A 20190-nucleotide genomic window follows, 5' to 3' on the forward strand; every position below is an offset into this window, starting at 1 on the left:
GATGATGAGGGGTGCTGGGGAGATATGAGGAGGGCCATAGACTGCTTTCCTGGAGCTCAGGACAACAGTTTCCATTGCCCCCTCAGTGTCGGTGGCCTTTGCGAGACTCCCCCTTCTCTCTCCATCACCCACAAACACAATAGCCCCATCAACATAACACAAAATACCCCCCCGCACACCACACACCACACACATCCCCCCCTGCACCTCACATCACCCTCCCCCCCTGCACCTCACATCATTCTCCCCCCCCCCTGCACCTCAAATCACCCTCCCCCTGCATCTCACATAATCATATCATCGGTTGCGGTTGAGGCGGGGGAGGCGCGGCGGGCAGCAGACTGAGCAGAGCAGGCAGACTGCACACAAGGAAAGAAGCGTGTGTGTGCGCTCTCTAGCAACAGACTCCTACCCTGCCGTCCTCAGACTCGTGAGAGCGGGCTCAGGGGGAGGAGGAGGGGGAGAGTGGGCTCGGGGGGAGGAGGAGGGGGAGAGCGGGCTAAGGAAGGATGGAGGAGGGGGAAAGAGGGCAAAGCCGTCGCGGGCCGCGTGTTGTGCAGGCGTGCCTTAGAGGGATGTTTGTTTCCCTGATGTTCTCAGTGGTGTATTCCCACGTTCTCTTCTTCACAGCTACAACAGAGAACGGTTATTACACAATTAATATTGTTACGTCAGAACGAGGCTTCAGATTCCCAACTAACATTCACGACAAAGAGCTGCTCCCAGCGGAAGTGTGTGTCCCGTCTAACAGAGCTCAGAGACGTCCCGGCAGAGCCTCCAATGTCCTGCTTACAGCAAAGTGACAAAACGGTATGTAGCCGATGTCTGAAAAGTACCAACGTGAAATGGGCTGGCTTCATTGGAGCAAAGTGATGGAGCAGCCTCTGGTGACAATGCTGTGATGTCCCCATTACTAGGTGCCGTTACATTACTATGGTGGGCTGTGCAGATCACAGAGACGTTTATACAGTGTAGGACCATGTTTCCAGTTACAAGACAAATGTCTTCTTTTTCAAAAGTAGAGCTTCTACTCGAAGGATAGGAGGTCTGGATGTGGCCCTTCCTTGTCTAAGCTACAATTTCTTGGCAGTGGCAAGTCCCAAACTGAATCATTAGTGTCCCTATTCTGGCTAATGCTGATCTTGATGTCCATCTTCTCTGAGTAGTCAGAGGACGCCACCCTGAGATGTGTCTCCAGCTGCTCCTTGTGTATGAGGTCAGGCACAGAGAGGGCAGCCTGGGAATGGTCCCTCTTTTGGTCCTCTATGGGCTCCTGGATGTCGGTCTCGGCCCTTCCATTGGGTAACGAATCCGGCTGTTGGGGCGTTGGTGGAATCTCCTGATCTGTAGCAGATTCGCTGGGAGCTTCCTTTAGCATCACTGAGCCGGACAGGTGAGATCCCTCATGATTCTCCTGGCTGCTTATAACAGGGTTGGGTGAGATCATCATATCCTGGGTGGTCTTCAGAGCTCGGGGAGTGCGTTTCTTCACCATTGGTGGGGGTTCGAGCCGAGGGAAACTCTCCAAGAACTTAGACCTGCAACATTTAATATAGTTTAGTGCTTCCCTAAGGTTACAGTGTCAAAGGGACATATCTCAATCTATCTATGCAAAAACCTAGCACCCCGATTCCTCAAGCTTCAATCCAGGGTATCGCACAAGAGCGACCAGGAGCTGGGCGGGGGTGCTAGGAGCTGGGTGGGGGGGCCATGCAAGGAGCTGGGTGTGGAGCGATGCTAGGAGCTGGGTGGGGGGCCATGCAAGGAGCTGGGTGTGGAGCGATGCTAGGAGCTGGGTGGGGGGCCATGCTAGAAGCTGGGTGTGGAGCGATGCTAGGAGCTGGGTGTGGAGCGATGCTAGAAGCTGAATAGGGGGGCTAGGCACTATTAATAATCTATCCATTAATTTATATTCCCTTGACCATTACACTTCTCACTGTATTAAATAGGAAACTACATAGGTCTTCCCTTCACCCCTCAGAATGACCAGATGTAATGGTCAGGAGACCAGTGTGCACTCACATGTCTCCCTCTCCAAGGCCTCCACAGAGTGTCCCCTCACTGGTGGACAGCACAGCGGCCACGGTTTTGTTGACCTCTGTCACCCCGATGTCCCCTCGATCTGTCTCTTTCCTTCGCAGGAAATCGTTCACCTTGGCTCCGACCGCCTTGCCCAGGTTCTTTAGGTGCTGGGTGCTGCCCAACAGGATGCCCACCCCAGGGGTGTCCGAGCCACCTGCGCCGGCCTGGTGGGGTCGCGCCAATTGGGTCAGGGAGCGGCAGGGCTGTAGTTTGGGCGTGCGAGCAGCGCTTGCGTTCTGGAACATGCCTTGGTCAACTGTGGAAACGGACAAACAAAACGGAAGCTGCATATGGTATATGCTAAAAGTTACACACAGGTGTAGGTGCGTATGCAACAAAAACCTGTCCCCTGTATCTATAGGTCGTGGGTTCTCAACTCCAGTCCTTAAGGGCCACCAACAGGTCAGGTTTTCAGGATATCCCTGCTTCAGTACAGGTGGCTCAATCAATGGCTCAGTCAAAGACTGAGTCACCTGTACTGAAGCTGGGATATCCTGAGAACCTGAGATGGGAGGGGGAAGAGAGAGGGGAGGGGGAAGAGGAAGAGAGAGGGGAGGGGGAAGAGAGAGGGGAGGGGGAAGAGAGAGGGGAGGGGGAATAGAGGGGAGGGGGAGGGGAGGGGGAAGAGAGAGGGGGAGAGAGAGAGGGGGGGAGAAAGAGAGAGGGGGAGAAAGAGAGAGGGGGGAAGAAGGGAGGGGGAGAGAGGGGGGAAGAAGGGAGGGGGAGAGAGGGGGGAAGAAGGGAGAGGGAGAGAGAGGAGTAGGGGGGGAGAGAAAGAGGGGAGTAGGGGGGGAGAGAAAGAGGGGAGGAGGGGTGGAGAGAGAGAGGGGAGGAGGGGTGGAGAGAGAGAGGGGAGAAGGGGCGGAGAGAGAGGGGAGAGAGAGGATGGGGAGGAGAGGGGGGACAGAGAGAGAGGGTGACAGAGAGAGAGGGGGTGACAGAGAGAGGGGAGAGAGAAGGAAAAGAGAAAGGTTGAAAAGGGAGAGAAGCGGAAATGAACAGTCAGAAAGAATGAACGTGAGATAGAAAAGAGGGGAAGAGAGGGGAGGAAGTGAAGAAGAGGAAGAGGTAGAGACAAGAACGAGAGAAAGAGAAATGCACGGAGGAGAGAAAACGAATGGGTGGAAGATGACAAGAAAAAGGGACATAAAGTGGTTACGTTCCTGGCTATAAGGAAAGGTAAATACAACACTATAAATATCACTATTTGTTCCCATTGTGTCTTCTAACTCAGGCATTTCTGCAAATACATATTGTTTTACATACATATAGACATACAGCTTTTAGTTTTTCCTATGATGCGTGCACTCGCCAATATCCTTGTCAGCATGATGTATAGGGTGGGATGTGTGTACACACACACACACACACACACACACACACATCGTATAACAAACAAACACACACACATCGTATAACAAACACACACACACACATCGTATAACACACACACACACACACATCGTATAACACACACACACACACACATCGTATAACACACACACACACACACACACACACACACACACACACACACACACACACACACACACACACACACACACACACACACACACACACACACACACACCACAGATGAGACAGAGACCAGGTACCTGCAGCATTCTCACACCAGTCTGACCTGCACCAGGGGCGGCCCACTCCAGTCCTTAAGGGCCACCAACAGGTCAGGTTTTCTGGATATCCCTGCTTCGGCACAGGTGGATCAATCGGTGGCTCAGTCATTATGACCTGTGCTGAAGCAGGAATATCCTGAAGACCTGACCTGTTGGTGGCCCTCGAGGACTGGAGCTGGCCACCCCTGCTCCGTATACCCTGTCGGGCACACGGGGCGTCCCTAGGGTGCGTCCTAACGTTACAACGGAATGACGCACGCCTCCCTGATGGGAGGCTAATACAAGTAAAGGCAAAGCGTGCATCACAGTGACCGCACTGACACCATCACTACCTCTCCCGGGAACAGGCGGGCAGGTATGATAGTGCGTCCCACAGGAGAGGACGGGGCTCATGGCTGTGATCCCACAGACTGGACGTCAGGACAGCGGTGATAAAGCAGCAGAAATGCGACAGAAGGAAGATCGGAGCAGAGAAGGGGGAATGGTGGATGGGAAGGCTCTGCTTTGGAAGCACACACACAATGAGTACAGGGGCAGAGCGAATACACAACCCCACAACAGCACAAGTGGCTTGGACCTCCAGTAGACATGAAGTGTCTCTTACCTTACAGAGAAAACTCGGAAAGCGGATTATAAGAGAAAGGGAGAGATAAGGCATTTCAAACCCAAAGATGAACCAGTGATTGGATGAAACAATTCATTCCTCATCGCCCCAAACCCCGACTTCCCGCCACACCAGTGGGAGAGATCAAGGTGGGTTACATGTGGAGGAGCAGAAGTTGGGATCAAAAGTCCCAAACACCCAGAGAACCATTAGCGTTAAATGAAGAGGGAGTTGACGCACCAGATGTCACCAATACAAAGATCATGGGCGAGACGTACAGTAGGCAAGCTGAATATTACTGGGACACTAGGAAACCAACAACGGCAGAGGGCAGACATTTTTATGGACTAAGGTTACATCAGAAATGGAGAACAGCACAACACACTGAATGGAGTAATCAGTGGTTCAGTACCATACCCTTTATGACCTCATTGGGCTGCTCACAGAGAACCATCTGTTGCCATGGATATGGCACCCTGGAGTGCTGTTTACAGTTAGAGTGTTGAACAGTTGTTGACCCGTCATCAAAAGCATGGAGAAGTTCTCGTTTCTCACCATCTCAGGTCCGCTGATCCAGAACGGAATCATCCCAATCCCAGTAAACGACATGTTGCCTGCCTTCCCCGTGGCCATTAAGGACCCCACAGGTAAGACCCAGTGACTAGTGAATTGAAATATACATCCCATGGGTGTCTTCAGATACCAGGAGGGTGAGAGGGTGTAGGAGGAGAGGAGGGTTATAGGGCAGTAGATGAGAGGGGTTAGGAGGAGAGGAGGGTTATAGGGCAGTAGATGAGGGGTTAGGAGTGGAGGGTTATAGGGCAGTAGAGGAGGGGTTAGGAGTGGAGGGTTATAGGGCAGTAGATGAGGGGTTAGGAGTGGAGGGTTATAGGGCAGTAGATGAGAGGGATAGGAGGAGAGGAGGGTTATATGGCAGTAGATGAGAGGGATAGGAGGAGAGGAGGGTTATAGGGCAGTAGATGAGAGGGATAGGAGAGGAGGGTTATAGGGCAGTAGGTGAGAGGGGTTAGGAGAGGAGGGTTATAGGGCAGTAGATGAGAGGGATAGGAGAGGAGGGTTATAGGGCAGTAGATGAGGGGTTAGGAGAGGAGGGTTATAGGGCAGTAGATGAGAGGGGGGTAGGTGGAGAGGAGGGTTATAGGGCAGTAGATGAGAGGGATAGGAGAGGAGGGTTATAGGGCAGTAGAAGAGGGGTTAGGAGAGGAGAGTTATAGGGCAGTAGATGAGGGGATAGGAGGAGAGGAGGGTTATAGGGCAGTAGATGAGGTGTTAGGAGAGGAGGGTTATAGGGCAGTAGATGAGGGGTTAGGAGAGGAGGGTTATAGGGCAGTAGGTGAGAGGGGGTAGGTGGAGAGGAGGGTTATAGGGCAGTAGATGAGAGGGATAGGAGGGTTATATGGCAGTAGATGAGGGGTTAGGAGGGGAGGAGGGTTATAGGGCAGTAGGTGAGAGGGGTAGGTGGAGAGGAGGGTTATAGGGCAGTAGATGAGAGGGATAGGAGAGGAGGGTTATAGGGCAGTAGGTGAGAGGGGGGATTAGGAGGAGAGGAGGGTTATAGGGCAGTAGATGAGGGGTTAGGAGAGGAGGGTTATAGGGCAGTAGGTGAGGGGTTAGGAGGGGAGGAGGGTTATAGGGCAGTAGGTGAGAGGGGGGTTAGGAGGGGAGGAGGGTTATAGGGCAGTAGGTGAGAGGGGGGTTAGGAGGAGAGGAGGGTTATAGGGCAGTAGATGAGGGGTTAGGAGGAGAGGAGGGTTATAGGGCAGTAGATGAGGGGTTAGGAGAGGAGGGTTATAGGGCAGTAGATGAGAGGGGGGGTAGGTGGAGAGGAGGGTTATAGGGCAGTAGATGAGAGGGATAGGAGAGGAGGGTTATAGGGCAGTAGATGAGGGGTTAGGAGAGGAGGGTTATAGGGCAGCAGATGAGGGGATAGGATCAGGAGGAGAGGAATTGGGTTGGGATAGGTAGGGAGGACCGCGTCTCAGGATAGTGAGGGCTGATGGTGGTAGTAGTGTTCAGTTTTCGCACTGGTTGCCCTCATTCTCATTGTGTGACCTTCCCCAGGAAAGCTGCCCCATGCGACCCAGCGCCGGACCTCGGTATTATGGGAGGTGAAGCACACGGCCTCGCTCAAATGCCCCCAATCCGGTGAGTGTGACAGGCCCAGGGGCTTAGACTCGCTAAATAAAGGGGAAACCAATGGGTTGATCACAGAAAATGGGCATCAAACTACTTTATCACTCCGCCGCAATCACCACGGTACTTCCCTCGTTATACACGAGCCACCAATTACCCTCTAAACGAGCGGAGCAGGAGAGCCCCGCTCTACAAACGGGACCCCTTTTATTTTGCGTCATATCTTGCAGAAAAATCCCGACATTTTCATGCAAATGTGAGAAATTCTGGGTCTGTCGCAGGAGATTACTACACGTAAGAATATGTTTGATTATGTAATAAATATCCTTGGAATTGGTGACGGCCTGATGACCTCATCACGTGCGTAGGTACAAAATGGTGCCTAGCGCAGATGATAAGCGCGTTACAAAGTGGTAGAGACAGAATTAGGGTCCAAAACGTCTCCTGATAAAGCACGGTCTGTAGGACTGAAAAACACATTGGTATTCGTTACACAATCAGACCGCGGCGGTCTCTTCTTCGGGCGTCACTGCAGGAGGGGATTTTGAACACACACTTTGAACTCTAACTTGATAGTAATCTGACTGTTACAGATTAGATTCCAGCAGTTTAACACATTTACCAGCTACGAAGGAAAAACTCCTATCTCTCGTGTGGTGAACCTGGACCTCCCGCAGTGTATCTGGGACACTTGTTGACATCAATTTAGTTTATAGTTGTCTACAGAACAGACCGACAATTGTGCATATTTGCACGGGGTTGAGCGTGAAATATAGAAGATATGATGCCAAACGGAAGGGGGCAGGGGGGGGGGGGCTCTTTTCTCCTGAACACGGTGTAGCTTGTGATAAATACCCCTGTATGCCCATCTCCTCACAAAGCTTCTCTGTGCTATTCTAACCTATACCCATGCCTGCCTGCCTTCTTACAGACAACCTGGCCAACAGTGAGGGACCGCACCCTTCCAGTGAGGGGCCACACCCTTCCAGTGAGGGGCCGCACCCTTCCAGTGAGGGGCCGCACCCTTCCAGTGAGGGGCCTTCCCACTGCTCCTTGTACCGCCCCTGGTTCTCGCCGTACAGCTACTTTGCGTGCCCCAGCATGGAGAGCCTACTGGTTTATAACAGCATCAAGAAGAGCTCTTCGGAGGATGGCATGGACATGGAGGCGGCAGGAGACCAGGAGACCAGCCTCCCCTCCGCCTCATTCTCTCTGCTGAACCAGCAGCCCATGGACCCCACAACCCAAACTGCCCCCGAGCCCAAGGACAGGATCAGCCCCCAGGATATCCTGAAGGCGTCTCGCTCCCTGGCACAGTACGCGACCGGGTACCGGTGTGCCGCGTGCTGCCGCCTCTACCCCAACCTGTACTCCCTGCACAGGCACGTCCGGCACGGGCGCCGGCAGGGGTATAGCTGCAAAGTCTTCTACCGCAAGCTGAAATCCTTCTGGGAGAGGGACAGGAAGGTGGAGTCTGCGCAGAGCTCCGGCGGCGGGATACCCCCAGGGCAGAAGGAGAGAGGAGAGAGGGAGGAGCGGGAGAGGGAGGGCGCTTTATAATGGAAGGAAGCTCTGGGGAGAGAGGCTGGGGAGAATGAGCTGGGGAGAGAGTCTATTTAAAGAGAGGGGCTGTAATAAAAAGGACAACGGAAACTTTTTATTGCGTCCGCGTGTCTATTCTTCTTCGGCGTTTGCCTGGAGTTACATTACCATTGATTCTTATGGAAATTCTGAGATTCCGAGGCAGCCTGGGTATGTTGAGGTGTGTAAAAAAAGTGAAAAAAAAGTGTGTGTGTGCGTCGAGCACGCGCATTTTAAGTGAAACTTCTTTGTCTTTTGTCACAGAAATTGTATTTGTGATGGTGATATTTTTAATTAAAAATCAAAACACAATTTCAGTTCCAACACAAAGAAGTTTGACCGCGTGTTTTAGCTATTTGCACGTTTATATTTATAGTAACTGAATTCCATGTGTCTGTGTGTGTGTGTCAGTGTGTGTGTGTGTGTCTCTCTCTCTCTCTGAGGGTGGTGTACATGTCGCATCCTGCCCCCCCCCCTCACCCTGACGGAGCTGCGGATACGGGGGACTCTGTCTGAGTCTCCCTCCCCCCTCCCGGCGGAGCTGGGGCCGTGTGTCCTGCTGCAGCCAGCCCCCCGGCGGAGGTACGGGGACATGGGGGGGTGCTCGGCAGCTCACAAGGGGGGGGGGGATAGGCACATCATTCAGAGGCGATGTTCGGCGCATCACTGTGGTGTGTGTGCGTCAGCGTGAGTGTGTGTGTCAGTGTGTGTGCGTCAGTGTGCGCGTGTGTATGTGTGTCAGTCAGTGTGTGGTGTGTGGTGTGTATGTCTCTCTGTCTGTGTCCTGCCCCCTCTCTCCTGACTCCCCCCACCCCCAGCGGAGCTGCGGACCCGGGGGGCTCTGTCTGAGTCTCATGAGCAGCCCCCTTTCCACCCCCCTGGAGGTACCCGACCGGAGCAGCCACTGAATTCCTTCTCTGTGTGTGTATCAGTCAGTGTGTGTGTGTGTGTGTGTGTGTGTGTGTCTCTCTCCGAGTGTGGTGTACATGTCGTATCCTGCCCCCCCCACCCCGTCGGAGCTGCGGACACAGGGGACTCTGTCTGAGTCTCCCTCCCCCCCCCTCCCGGCGCCATTAATGTATATAGCGCTTCACAGTAGTAATACACGTGGTAATCATATAAATAACAAATAAAATAAATTACAGGTCATGGGAATAAGTGTTTCAGACATAAAAGTAACATTAAGGAAGAGCAGTCCCTGCCCCGAGGAGCTTACAGTCTAATTGGTAGGTAGGGAGAACGTACAGAGACAGTAGGAGGGAGTTCTGGTAAGTGCGTCTGCAGGGGGCCAAGCTTTATGTATCGTGTTCAGAATATCCACAGTGCTATTCATATGCTTCTTTAAGCAAGTGTGTCTTAAGGTGGATCTTAAAGGTGGATAGAGAGGGTGCTAGTCGGGTATTGAGGGGAAGGGCATTCCAGAGGTGTGGGGCAGTCAGTGAGAAAGGTTTAAGGCGGGAGAGGGCTTTAGATACAAAGGGGGTAGAAAGAAGACATCCTTGAGAAGAACGCTAGAGTCTGGATGGTGCATAGCGAGAAATTAGGGCTGAGATGTAAGGAGGGGCAGAAGAGTGTAACAGAATTGATCCTAAGAGGATCAGAAAGACTCCCTCATATAAAGAGCACTCAGTGTTGGAGTACAATAGAACGACACTAACAGTGGTCTACCAGATAAGTGCTGTTGATAGGTCAAAAATAAACCTATCATGACCGGAAAAAGCTAGGAAGAAAATAATAACATTTTATTCATTCAAATATTTTGATTAAAAACACATATATCACATTCAAACATTAAAATAACCCCATAATGAGCTCAACAATTGGTCCTGTTCCACTATGTGGACATAACATACTAGGCATACACACTTAATATACAGTTAGGACTGAACAGGCATAACCCGAGAGGTTACTGAACAGATTCTACACTGTTCAGTCCTAACTGTGTATTAAGTGTGTATGCCTAGTATGTTATGTCCACACAGTGGAACGGGACCAATTGTTGAGCTCCCCCTTACTCGGCTTCACTGCACTTGGGGTTTATCACATACCCAGTGGAACTGAGCTGATCCGTTTGACCCTTTATCTAGGTCATTTATACCTACAGCATTCTTTAGACACATCTCCTTGTCACATCTGAATGTGGCCTGGACCCACACTATCTAGCCAGATACTTAGCCCACCTGTTTTTTGGCAGTCCTGGTTAGGGTCCACCTAGGAGTGTCAGTGTGCTTATATTTCATTCTAGGGTCTATATATACTAGCACACACCATTACAGTAGTGTTCTTTTACGGCATCCTGGTAATACTGGACAGTGGTTTAACATACCCACTTGTTCATACTGCAATATTTATTCATAAATTTGATCCAGAACACCTCACCGAGTGTTCATACGTATAGGATCAGAGCGTTTAATTATCGTTTTAATACCCATTATTTTAATTTGTCCAATAAAGTGTATGTTTTAACGTGTTCATCATATCACCCTTCAGGTGTTAAGAGTGCCCATACTAGGTTTCTGTTCTCTGTTCGTTTATTGAGAAAATGGAGCAAGCGAGAGAATACAAGACATTCAAGGTGTTTAGATGCAAAAGGCAGGAGGGAGACAGGTCGATTGTTTAGAAAGACAGGTAGGGTCAAGCTTGCTGTTTTTGAGTAATGGTATGACTGTTGCATGTTTGAAGGAGGATGGAAAGGTTCCAGAGCAGAGGGAGGAGTTAAAAATGTGTGTGAGCGTAGGGATTATAGTAGGAGCAAGTGGTTTTAGGAGATGGGAGGGAATGAGATCAAGAGGGCAAGTGGTAGAGGGAGAAGAGGCGATCAACAGCGACACATCCTCCTCTGAGACAGTGGAAAAAGAGTCAAGGAAGGCAGGAGGAGAGTTAGGAAGAGGTGTAGGATGGGAGGAAGAAACAGAGGGGATGTTCTGCCGTATGGATTCCACCTTTTCCTTAAAATAGTCAGCAAAGTCCTGAGCGGAGATGGAGGAAGGAGAGGCAGCTGAGGGTGGTTTGAGTAGAGTATTAAAGACAGAGAACAGTCGGCGTGGGTTAGACTTGTGCATGTTGATTAGTGAAGAAAAGTAGGCTTGTTTAGTCTGAGAGGGCAGAGTTGAAACAGGATAGCATAAATTTGTAGTGAAGGAAGTCTGCGAGAGAGTGAGACTTCCTCCAGAGGCATTCAGAGGAACGAGTGGAGGAACGCAGCAAGCGCGTGTGGGAATTTAGCCTGGGTCTGGGGTTAGAAGGGCGAGGGCGGCAGAGAGAAAGCGGGGCATGTAGATCAAGAGAGGAGGATAAGACAGAGTTGTAGTTCCCAACCAGGTTGTCGGGGTCTGTAGCAGAACTGAGAGAGGAGAGGGAGGAGCGTAAAGTGGACTCAAAGTCAGGTAAGTGAATAGAGCGCAGGTTTCTGCAGAACCGGGGGTAGATAGAGGTGGAGAAGGGGAGAAGCGAGAGAGAGAGAATGAGATGAGGTGATGGTCAGAGAGAGGGCCGACGGGCCGGGGGAGAGAGGGGACGACGGGCCGGGGAGAGAGAGGGGGCGACGGGCCAGGGAGAGAGAGGGGGCGACGGGCCAGGGAGAGAGAGGGGGCGACGGGCCAGGGAGAGAGAGGGGGCGACGGGCCAGGGAGAGAGAGGGGGCGACGGGCAGGGAGAGAGAGGGGACGACGGGCAGGGAGAGAGGGGGCGACGGCCAGGGAGAGAGAGGGGGCGACGGGCCAGGGAGAGAGGGGACGACGGGCCAGGGAGAGAGGGGACGACGGGCCAGGGAGAGAGGGGACGATGGGCCAGGGAGAGAGAGGGGGCGACGGGCAGGGAGAGAGGGGACGACGGGCCAGGGAGAGAGAGGGGGCGATGGGCAGGGAGAGAGAGGGGGCGACGGGCCGGGGGAGAGAGGGGACGACGGGCCGGGGAGAGAGAGGGGGCGACGGGCCAGGGAGAGAGAGGGGGCGACGGGCCAGGGAGAGAGAGGGGGCGACGGGCCAGGGAGAGAGAGGGGGCGACGGGCCAGGGAGAGAGAGGGGGCGACGGGCCAGGGAGAGAGAGGGGGCGACGGGCCAGGGAGAGAGAGGGGGCGACGGGCAGGGAGAGAGAGGGGACGACGGGCAGGGAGAGAGGGGGCGACGGCCAGGGAGAGAGAGGGGGCGACGGGCCAGGGAGAGAGGGGACGACGGGCCAGGGAGAGAGGGGACGACGGGCCAGGGAGAGAGGGGACGATGGGCCAGGGAGAGAGAGGGGGCAACGGGCAGGGAGAGAGGGGACGACGGGCCAGGGAGAGAGAGGGGGCGATGGGCAGGGAGAGAGAGGGGGCGACGGGCCAGGGAGAGAGGGGGCGACGGGCCAGGGAGAGAGGGGGCGACGGGCCAGGGAGAGAGGGGGCGACGGCCAGGGAGAGAGGGGACGACGGGCCAGGGAGAGAGGGGGGGCGACGGGCAGGGAGAGAGAGGGGGCGACGGGCAGGGAGAGAGGGGGCGACGGGCCAGGGAGAGAGGGGGGCGACGGGCAGGGAGAGAGGGGACGACGGGCCAGGGAGAGAGAGGGGACGACGGGCAGGGAGAGAGAGGGGGCGACGGGCCAGGGAGAGAGAGGGGACGACGGGCAGGGAGAGAGAGGGGACGACGGGCAGGGAGAGAGAGGGGGCGACGGGCCAGGGAGAGAGAGGGGGCGACGGGCAGGGAGAGAGAGGGGGCGACGGGCAGGAAGAGAGAGGGGGCGACGGGCAGGGAGAGAGAGGGGGCGACGGGCAGGGAGAGAGAGGGGGCGACGGGCAGGGAGAGAGAGGGGGCGACGGGCAGGGAGAGAGGGGACGACGGGCCAGGGAGAGAGAGGGGGCGACGGGCAGGGAGAGAGAGGGGGCGACGGGCCAGGGAGAGAGGGGGCGACGGGCTAGGGAGAGAGGGGACGACGGGCCAGGGAGAGAGGGGACGATGGGCCAGGGAGAGAGAGGGGGCGACGGGCAGGGAGAGAGAGGGGGCGACGGGCCAGGGAGAGAGGGGGCGACGGGCCAGGGAGAGAGGGGGCGACGGGCCAGGGAGAGAGGGGGCGACGGGCCAGGGAGAGAGAGGGGGCGACGGGCCAGGGAGAGAGAGGGGGCGACGGGCCAGGGAGAGAGAGGGGGCGACGGGCAGGGAGAGAGAGGGGGCGACGGGCAGGGAGAGAGAGGGGGCGACGGGCCAGGGAGAGAGGGGGCGACGGGCCAGGGAGAGAGGGGGCGACGGGCCAGGGAGAGAGGGGGCGACGGGCCAGGGAGAGAGAGGGGGCGACGGGCAGGGAGAGAGGGGGCGACGGCCAGGGAGAGAGGGGGGCGACGGGCAGGGAGAGAGGGGACGACGGGCCAGGGAGAGAGGGGGGGCGACGGGCAGGGAGAGAGAGGGGGCGACGGGCCAGGGAGAGAGGGGGCGACGGGCCAGGGAGAGAGGGGGCGACGGCCAGGGAGAGAGGGGGCGACGGCCAGGGAGAGAGGGGGGCGACGGGCCAGGGAGAGAGGGGGCGACAGGCCAGGGAGAGAGGGGGCGACGGCCAGGGAGAGAGGGGGGCGACGGGCAGGGAGAGAGGGGACGACGGGCCAGGGAGAGAGGGGGGGCGACGGGCAGGGAGAGAGGGGGCGACGGGCAGGGAGAGAGGGGACGACGGGCAGGGAGAGAGGGGACGACGGGCAGGGAGAGAGGGGGCGACGGGCAGGGAGAGAGGGGACGACGGGCAGGGAGAGAGAGGGGGCGACAGGCCAGGGAGAGAGAGGGGGCGACAGGCCAGGGAGAGAGGGGACGACGGGCAGGGAGAGAGGGGACGACGGGAGGGAGAGAGGGGGCGACGGGCAGGGAGAGAGGGGGCGACGGGCAGGGAGAGAGGGGACGACGGGCAGGGAGAGAGAGGGGGCAACGGGCAGGGAGAGAGGGGACGACGGGAGGGAGAGAGGGGACGACGGGCAGGGAGAGAGGGGACGACGGGCAGGGAGAGAGGGGGCGACGGGCAGGGAGAGAGAGGGGGCGACGGGCAGGGAGAGAGGGGACGACGGGCAGGGAGAGAGAGGGGGCGACGGGCCAGGGAGAGAGGGGACGACGGGCAGGGAGAGAGGGGACGACGGGCCAGGGAGAGAGAGGGGGCGACGGGCAGGGAGAGAGGGGACGACGGGCAGGGAGAGAGGGGGCGACGGGCAGGGAGAGAGGGGGCGACAGGTAGGGAGAGAGGGGACGACGGGCAGGGAGAGAGGGGACGACGGGCAGGGAGAGAGGGGGCGACGGGCAGGGAGAGAGGGAGCGACAGGTAGGGAGAGAGGGGACGGGCAGGGAGAGAGGAGCTGAGAGCATGGCAAAGTCTCTGAAAAGAATCCTCCTGCTGATAATCCAACTCCTCTCTTAACCCCTACTTACCACCACGTGCATCGCGCCCCCCTCCACACCATGCCCATCGACTCCCCCTTCCCTCTCATGCCCCTTGACCCTCCCCCCATGCCCCTTGACCCGGACCTTCCCCATGCCTATTAACCCCTCCATCCCCAAAACACCTTCATTGCATTCTGACATAAGAAACAAACATTAGGACGAGGAATCCCTGTCCTAACGAGTTTAGAAACATAAAGCTACTGTGGGCACGAAGCTCCGAAACCGCAAGAGACGGAAACGAGCGGAAAGAGAGAAGCGAATACGAGAGAGACAGAAATAAACGAGGTTTATTGTTAACAACGAAGAGATAAGTGCACTTAATACAGACAGATACTCAGTATTGCTCTAACGAGTCACCAGCACAAGAGCGTTAGGGACAGGGTATTAACCCCATCACTGCCAGAGAGGGCGGCTGAGCCTTACAGACCGTGATAGGAGATGGCAATTGTACCGAGTACCACTGCTTTGTATCGTCAAACCCTATAGGTTCATTGCTCTTACAAGGTCTGTCTGTAAGAGACGCTCACTCCAGGTCAGCGCGCAGCGTGTAAGAGACGCTCTCTCCGGGTCAGCGCGCAGCGTGTAAGAGACGCTCTCTCCGGGTCAGCGCGCAGCGTGTAAGAGACGCTTTCTCCGGGTCAGCGCGCAGTGTGTAAGAGACGCTCACTCCAGGTCAGCGCGCAGCGTGTAAGAGACGCTTTCTCCGGGTCAGCGCGCAGCGTGTAAGAGACGCTTTCTCCGGGTCAGCGCGCAGCGTGTAAGAGACGCTCTCTCCGGGTCAGCGCGCAGCGTGTAAGAGACGCTTTCTCCGGGTCAGCGCGCAGCGTGTAAGAGACGCTTTCTCCAGGTCAGCGCGCAGCGTGTAAGAGACGCTCACTCCAGGTCAGCGCGCAGCGTGTAAGAGACGCTCTCTCCGGGTCAGCGCGCAGCGTGTAAGAGACGCTCTCTCCGGGTCAGCGCGCAGCGTGTAAGAGACGCTCACTATGGGTCAGCGCGCAGCGTGTAAGAGACGCTCACTCCGGGTCAGCGCGCAGTGTGTAAGAGACGCTCTCTCCGGGTCAGCGCGCAGTGTGTAAGAGACGCTCTCTCCGGGTCAGCGCGCAGCGTGTATGAGACGCTCTCTCCGGGTCAGCGCGCAGCGTGTAAGAGACGCTCTCTCCGGGTCAGCGCGCAGCGTGTAAGAGACGCTCTCTCCGGGTCAGCGCGCAGTGTGTAAGAGACGCTCTCTCCGGGTCAGCGCGCAGCGTGTATGAGACGCTCTCTCCGGGTCAGCGCGCAGCGTGTAAGAGACGCTCTCTCCGGGTCAGCGCGCAGCGTGTAAGAGACGCTCTCTCCGGGTCAGCGAGCAGCGTGTAAGAGACGCTCTCTCCGGGTCAGCGCGCAGCGTGTATGAGACGCTCTCTCCGGGTCAGCGCGCAGCGTGTAAGAGACGCTCTCTCCGGGTCAGCGCGCAGCGTGTAAGAGACGCTCTCTCCGGGTCAGCGCGCAGCGTGTAAGAGACGCTCTCTCCGGGTCAGCGCGCAGCGTGTAAGAGACGCTCTCTCCGGGTCAGCGCGCAGCGTGTAAGAGACGCTCTCTCCGGGTCAGCGCGCAGCGTGTATGAGACGCTCTCTCCGGGTCAGCGCGCAGTGTGTAAGAGACGCTCTCTCCGGGTCAGTGCGCAGTGTGTAAGAGACGCTTTCTCCGGGTCAGCGCGCAGCGTGTAAGAGACGCTCTCTCCGGGTCAGCGCGCAGTGTGTAAGAGACGCTCTCTCCGGGTCAGCGCGCAGCGTGTAAGAGACGCTCTCTCCGGGTCAGCGCGCAGCGTGTATGAGACGCTCTCTCCGGGTCAGCGCGCAGTGTGTAAGAGACGCTCTCTCCGGGTCAGCGCGCAGTGTGTAAGAGACGCTCTCTCCGGGTCAGCGCGCAGTGTGTAAGAGACGCTCTCTCCGGGTCAGCGCGCAGCGTGTAAGAGACGCTCTCTCCGGGTCAGCGCGCAGCGTGTAAGAGACGCTCTCTCCGGGTCAGCGCGCAGCGTGTAAGAGACGCTCTCTCCGGGTCAGCGCGCAGCGTGTAAGAGACGCTCTCTCCGGGTCAGCGCGCAGCGTGTAAGAGACGCTCACTCCGGGTCAGCGAGCAGCGTGTAAGAGACGCTCTCTCCGGGTCAGCGCGCAGCGTGTAAGAGACGCTCTCTCCGGGTCAGCGCGCAGCGTGTATGAGACGCTCTCTCCGGGTCAGCGCGCAGCGTGTAAGAGACGCTCTCTCCGGGTCAGCGCGCAGCGTGTAAGAGACGCTCTCTCCGGGTCAGCGCGCAGCGTGTAAGAGACGCTCACTCCGGGTCAGCGCGCAGAGTGTAAGAGACGCTCTCTCCGGGTCAGCGCGCAGCGTGTAAGAGACGCTCTCTCCGGGTCAGCGCGCAGCGTGTATGAGACGCTCTCTCCGGGTCAGCGCGCAGCGTGTAAGAGACGCTCACTCTGGGTCAGCGCGCAGCGTGTAAGAGACGCTCTCTCCGGGTCAGCGCGCAGTGTGTAAGAGACGCTCTCTCCGGGTCAGCGCGCAGCGTGTATGAGACGCTCTCTCCGGGTCAGCGCGCAGCGTGTAAGAGACGCTTTCTCCGGGTCAGCGCGCAGCGTGTATGAGACGCTCTCTCCGGGTCAGCGCGCAGTGTGTAAGAGACGCTCTCTCCGGGTCAGCGCGCAGTGTGTAAGAGACGCTCTCTCCGGGTCAGCGCGCAGCGTGTAAGAGACGCTCTCTCCGGGTCAGCGCGCAGTGTGTAAGAGACGCTCTCTCCGGGTCAGCGCGCAGCATGTAAGAGACGCTCTCTCCAGGTCAGCGCGCAGTGTGTAAGAGACGCTCTCTCCGGGTCAGCGCGCAGCGTGTAAGAGACGCTCACTATGGGTCAGCGCGCAGCGTGTAAGAGACGCTCACTCCGGGTCAGCGCGCAGCGTGTAAGAGACGCTCTCTCCGGGTCAGCGCGCAGCGTGTAAGAGACGCTCACTATGGGTCAGCGCGCAGCGTGTAAGAGACGCTCTCTCCGGGTCAGCGCGCAGCGTGTAAGAGACGCTCTCTCCGGGTCAGCGCGCAGTGTGTAAGAGACGCTCTCTCCGGGTCAGCGCGCAGTGTGTAAGAGACGCTCTCTCCGGGTCAGCGCGCAGTGTGTAAGAGACGCTCTCTCCGGGTCAGCGCGCAGCGTGTAAGAGACGCTCTCTCCGGGTCAGCGCGCAGCGTGTAAGAGACGCTCTCTCCGGGTCAGCGCGCAGCGTGTAAGAGACGCTCTCTCCGGGTCAGCGCGCAGTGTGTAAGAGACGCTCTCTCCAGGTCAGCGCGCAGCGTGTAAGAGACGCTCTCTCCGGGTCAGCGCACAGCGTGTAAGAGACGCTCTCTCCGGGTCAGCGCGCAGTGTGTAAGAGACGCTCTCTCCGGGTCAGCGCGCAGTGTGTAAGAGACGCTCTCTCCGGGTCAGCGCGCAGCGTGTAAGAGACGCTCTCTCCGGGTCAGCGCGCAGCGTGTAAGAGACGCTCTCTCCGGGTCAGCGCGCAGTGTGTAAGAGACGCTCTCTCCGGGTCAGCGCGCAGTGTGTAAGAGACGCTCTCTCCGGGTCAGCGCGCAGCGTGTAAGAGACGCTCTCTCCGGATCAGCGCGCAGTGTGTAAGAGACACTCTCTCCGGGTCAGCGCGCAGTGTGTAAGAGACGCTCTCTCCGGGTCAGCGCGCAGTGTGTAAGAGACGCTCTCTCCGGGTCAGCGCGCAGCGTGTAAGAGACGCTCTCTCCGGGTCAGCGCGCAGCGTGTAAGAGACGCTCTCTCCGGGTCAGCGCGCAGCGTGTAAGAGACGCTCTCTCCGGGTCAGCGCGCAGTGTGTAAGAGACGCTCTCTCCGGGTCAGCGCGCAGCGTGTAAGAGACGCTCTCTCCGGGTCAGCGCGCAGTGTGTAAGAGACGCTCTCTCCGGGTCAGCGCGCAGCGTGTAAGAGACGCTCTCTCCGGGTCAGCGCGCAGCGTGTAAGAGACGCTCTCTCCGGGTCAGCGCACAATACCCTTCTAACTAGAATTAGAGAGTAATCTCTGGCAGCGAAGGGTTAAATCAAATGATAAAGAAACACAGGTTATTACAATGTGTCACGCTATCAGATAATCAGGAAGTCCTCAGCAGTAACCTACCTCCCATAGCGCATCTTGTATTACAATTGTAAATTACACATTCAGAGCAGCTAATGAGAACGATCAGAAACTGAGAAAGAGCAGACAAAGTATTAATCTGTCCGACTGTCCCCCCAATACCTCTCTCACACACACTCCAATCCGTCCGACTGTCCCCTCAATACCTCCCACACACACACACCAATCCGTCCGACTGTCCCCCCAATAACTCCCACACACACACCAATCCGTCCGACTGTCCCCCCAATACCTATCACACACACCAATCCGTCCGACTGTCCCCCAATACCTCTCACACACACACCAATCCGTCCGACTGTCCCCCCAATACCTCTCTCACACACACCAATCCGTCCGACTGTCCCCCCAATACCTCTCACACACACCAATCCGTCCGACTGTCCCCCCAATACCTCTCTCACACACACACCAATCCGTCCGACTGTCCCCCCAATACCTCTCACACACACAACAATCTGTCCTACTGTCCCCCCAATACCTCTCACACACACCAATCCGTCCGACTGTCCCCCCAATACCTCTCTCACACACACCAATCCGTCTGACTGTCCCCCCAATACCTCTCACACACACCAATCCGTCCGACTGTCCCCCCAATACCTCTCACACACACCAATCCGTCCGACTGTCCCCCTAATACCTCTCACACACACACACCAATCCATCCGACTGTCCCCCCAATACCTCTCACACACACACCAATCCGTCCGATTGTGCCCCCAATACCTCTCACACACACCAATCCGTCCGACTGTCCCCCCAATACCTCTCTCACACACACCAATCCGTCCGACTGTCCCCCCAATACCTCTCTCACACACACACCAATCCGTCCGATTGTCCCCCCAATACCTCTCACACACACCAATCCGTCCGATTGTCCCCCCAATACCTCTCTCACACACACCAATCCGTCCGACTGTCCCCCCAATACCTCTCACACACACCAATCCGTCCGACTGTCCCCCCAACACCTCCCACACACACACCAATCCGTCCGACTGTCCCCCCAACACCTCCCACACACACACCAATCCGTCCGACTGTCCCCCCAATACCTCCCACACACACACCAATCCGTCCGACTGTTCCCCCAATACCTCTCTCACACACACACCAATCCGTCCGACTGTCCCCCCAATACCTCTCTCACACACACACCAATCTGTCCGACTGTCCCCCCAATACCTCCCACACACACCAATCCGTTCGACTGTCCCCCCAATACCTCTCTCACACACACACCAATCCGTCCGACTGTCCCCCCAATACCTCTCTCACACACACCAATCCGTCCGACTGTCCCCCGAATACCTCTCTCACACACACACACCAATCCGTCCGACTGTCCCCCCAATACCTCCCACACACACCAATCCGTCCGACTGTCCCCCCAATACCTCCCACACACACACCAATCCGTACGACTGTCCCCCCAATACCTATCACACACACACCAATCCGTCCGACTGTCCCCCCAATACCTCTCACACACACACCAATCCGTCCGACTGTCCCCCCAATACCTATCACACACACACCAATCCGTCCGACTGTCCCCCCCAATATCTCCCACACACATACCAATCCGT

General features: G+C 57.0%; 2 protein-coding genes across 3 annotated transcripts in view; one reads left to right on the forward strand and one right to left on the reverse strand.

The window, feature by feature from the left end:
- Positions 1 to 249: 249 nt before the first annotated feature.
- NOS1AP (nitric oxide synthase 1 adaptor protein) overlaps positions 250 to 20190 on the reverse strand; it is a 38930-nt gene continuing 18989 nt past the window's right edge. Inside the window, exons 1-3 of one of the 2 annotated variants that reach the window (XM_075617010.1) lie at positions 4324 to 7232; positions 2023 to 2338; positions 250 to 1538 (exon numbers count right to left, since the gene is read on the reverse strand). In XM_075617010.1, the coding sequence (XP_075473125.1) occupies positions 1028 to 1538; positions 2023 to 2327 (816 nt within the window). In that variant the 5' untranslated portion in view covers positions 2328 to 2338; positions 4324 to 7232 and the 3' untranslated portion in view covers positions 250 to 1027. Of the gene's footprint in view, positions 1539 to 2022; positions 2339 to 4323; positions 7233 to 20190 lie in introns of those variants that run through there. The other variant, XM_075617007.1, reaches the window with a different exon arrangement.
- Positions 4088 to 8123, forward strand: SPATA46 (spermatogenesis associated 46). Its single transcript, XM_075617011.1, has 3 exons — positions 4088 to 4970; positions 6406 to 6489; positions 7409 to 8123. The coding sequence occupies exons 1-3, from the start codon at positions 4856 to 4858 to the stop codon at positions 8035 to 8037; spliced, it is 828 nt and encodes a 275-aa protein (XP_075473126.1). The 5' UTR covers positions 4088 to 4855; the 3' UTR covers positions 8038 to 8123.

The sequence above is a fragment of the Ascaphus truei genome, chromosome 10 (assembly GCF_040206685.1).
Source record: "Ascaphus truei isolate aAscTru1 chromosome 10, aAscTru1.hap1, whole genome shotgun sequence".
Lineage (NCBI taxonomy): Eukaryota > Metazoa > Chordata > Amphibia > Anura > Ascaphidae > Ascaphus > Ascaphus truei.

Bases quoted from the DNA above. Each gene is read 5' to 3' on its own strand.
- SPATA46 (XM_075617011.1), top strand. From the start codon at position 4,856: ATGGAGAAGTTCTCGTTTCTCACCATCTCAGGTCCGCTGATCCAGAAC. The intron at 4,971-6,405 runs GTAAGACCCAGT...GACCTTCCCCAG, and splicing joins GGCCATTAAGGACCCCACAG to GAAAGCTGCCCCATGCGACC. The intron at 6,490-7,408 runs GTGAGTGTGACA...GCCTTCTTACAG, and splicing joins GCTCAAATGCCCCCAATCCG to ACAACCTGGCCAACAGTGAG.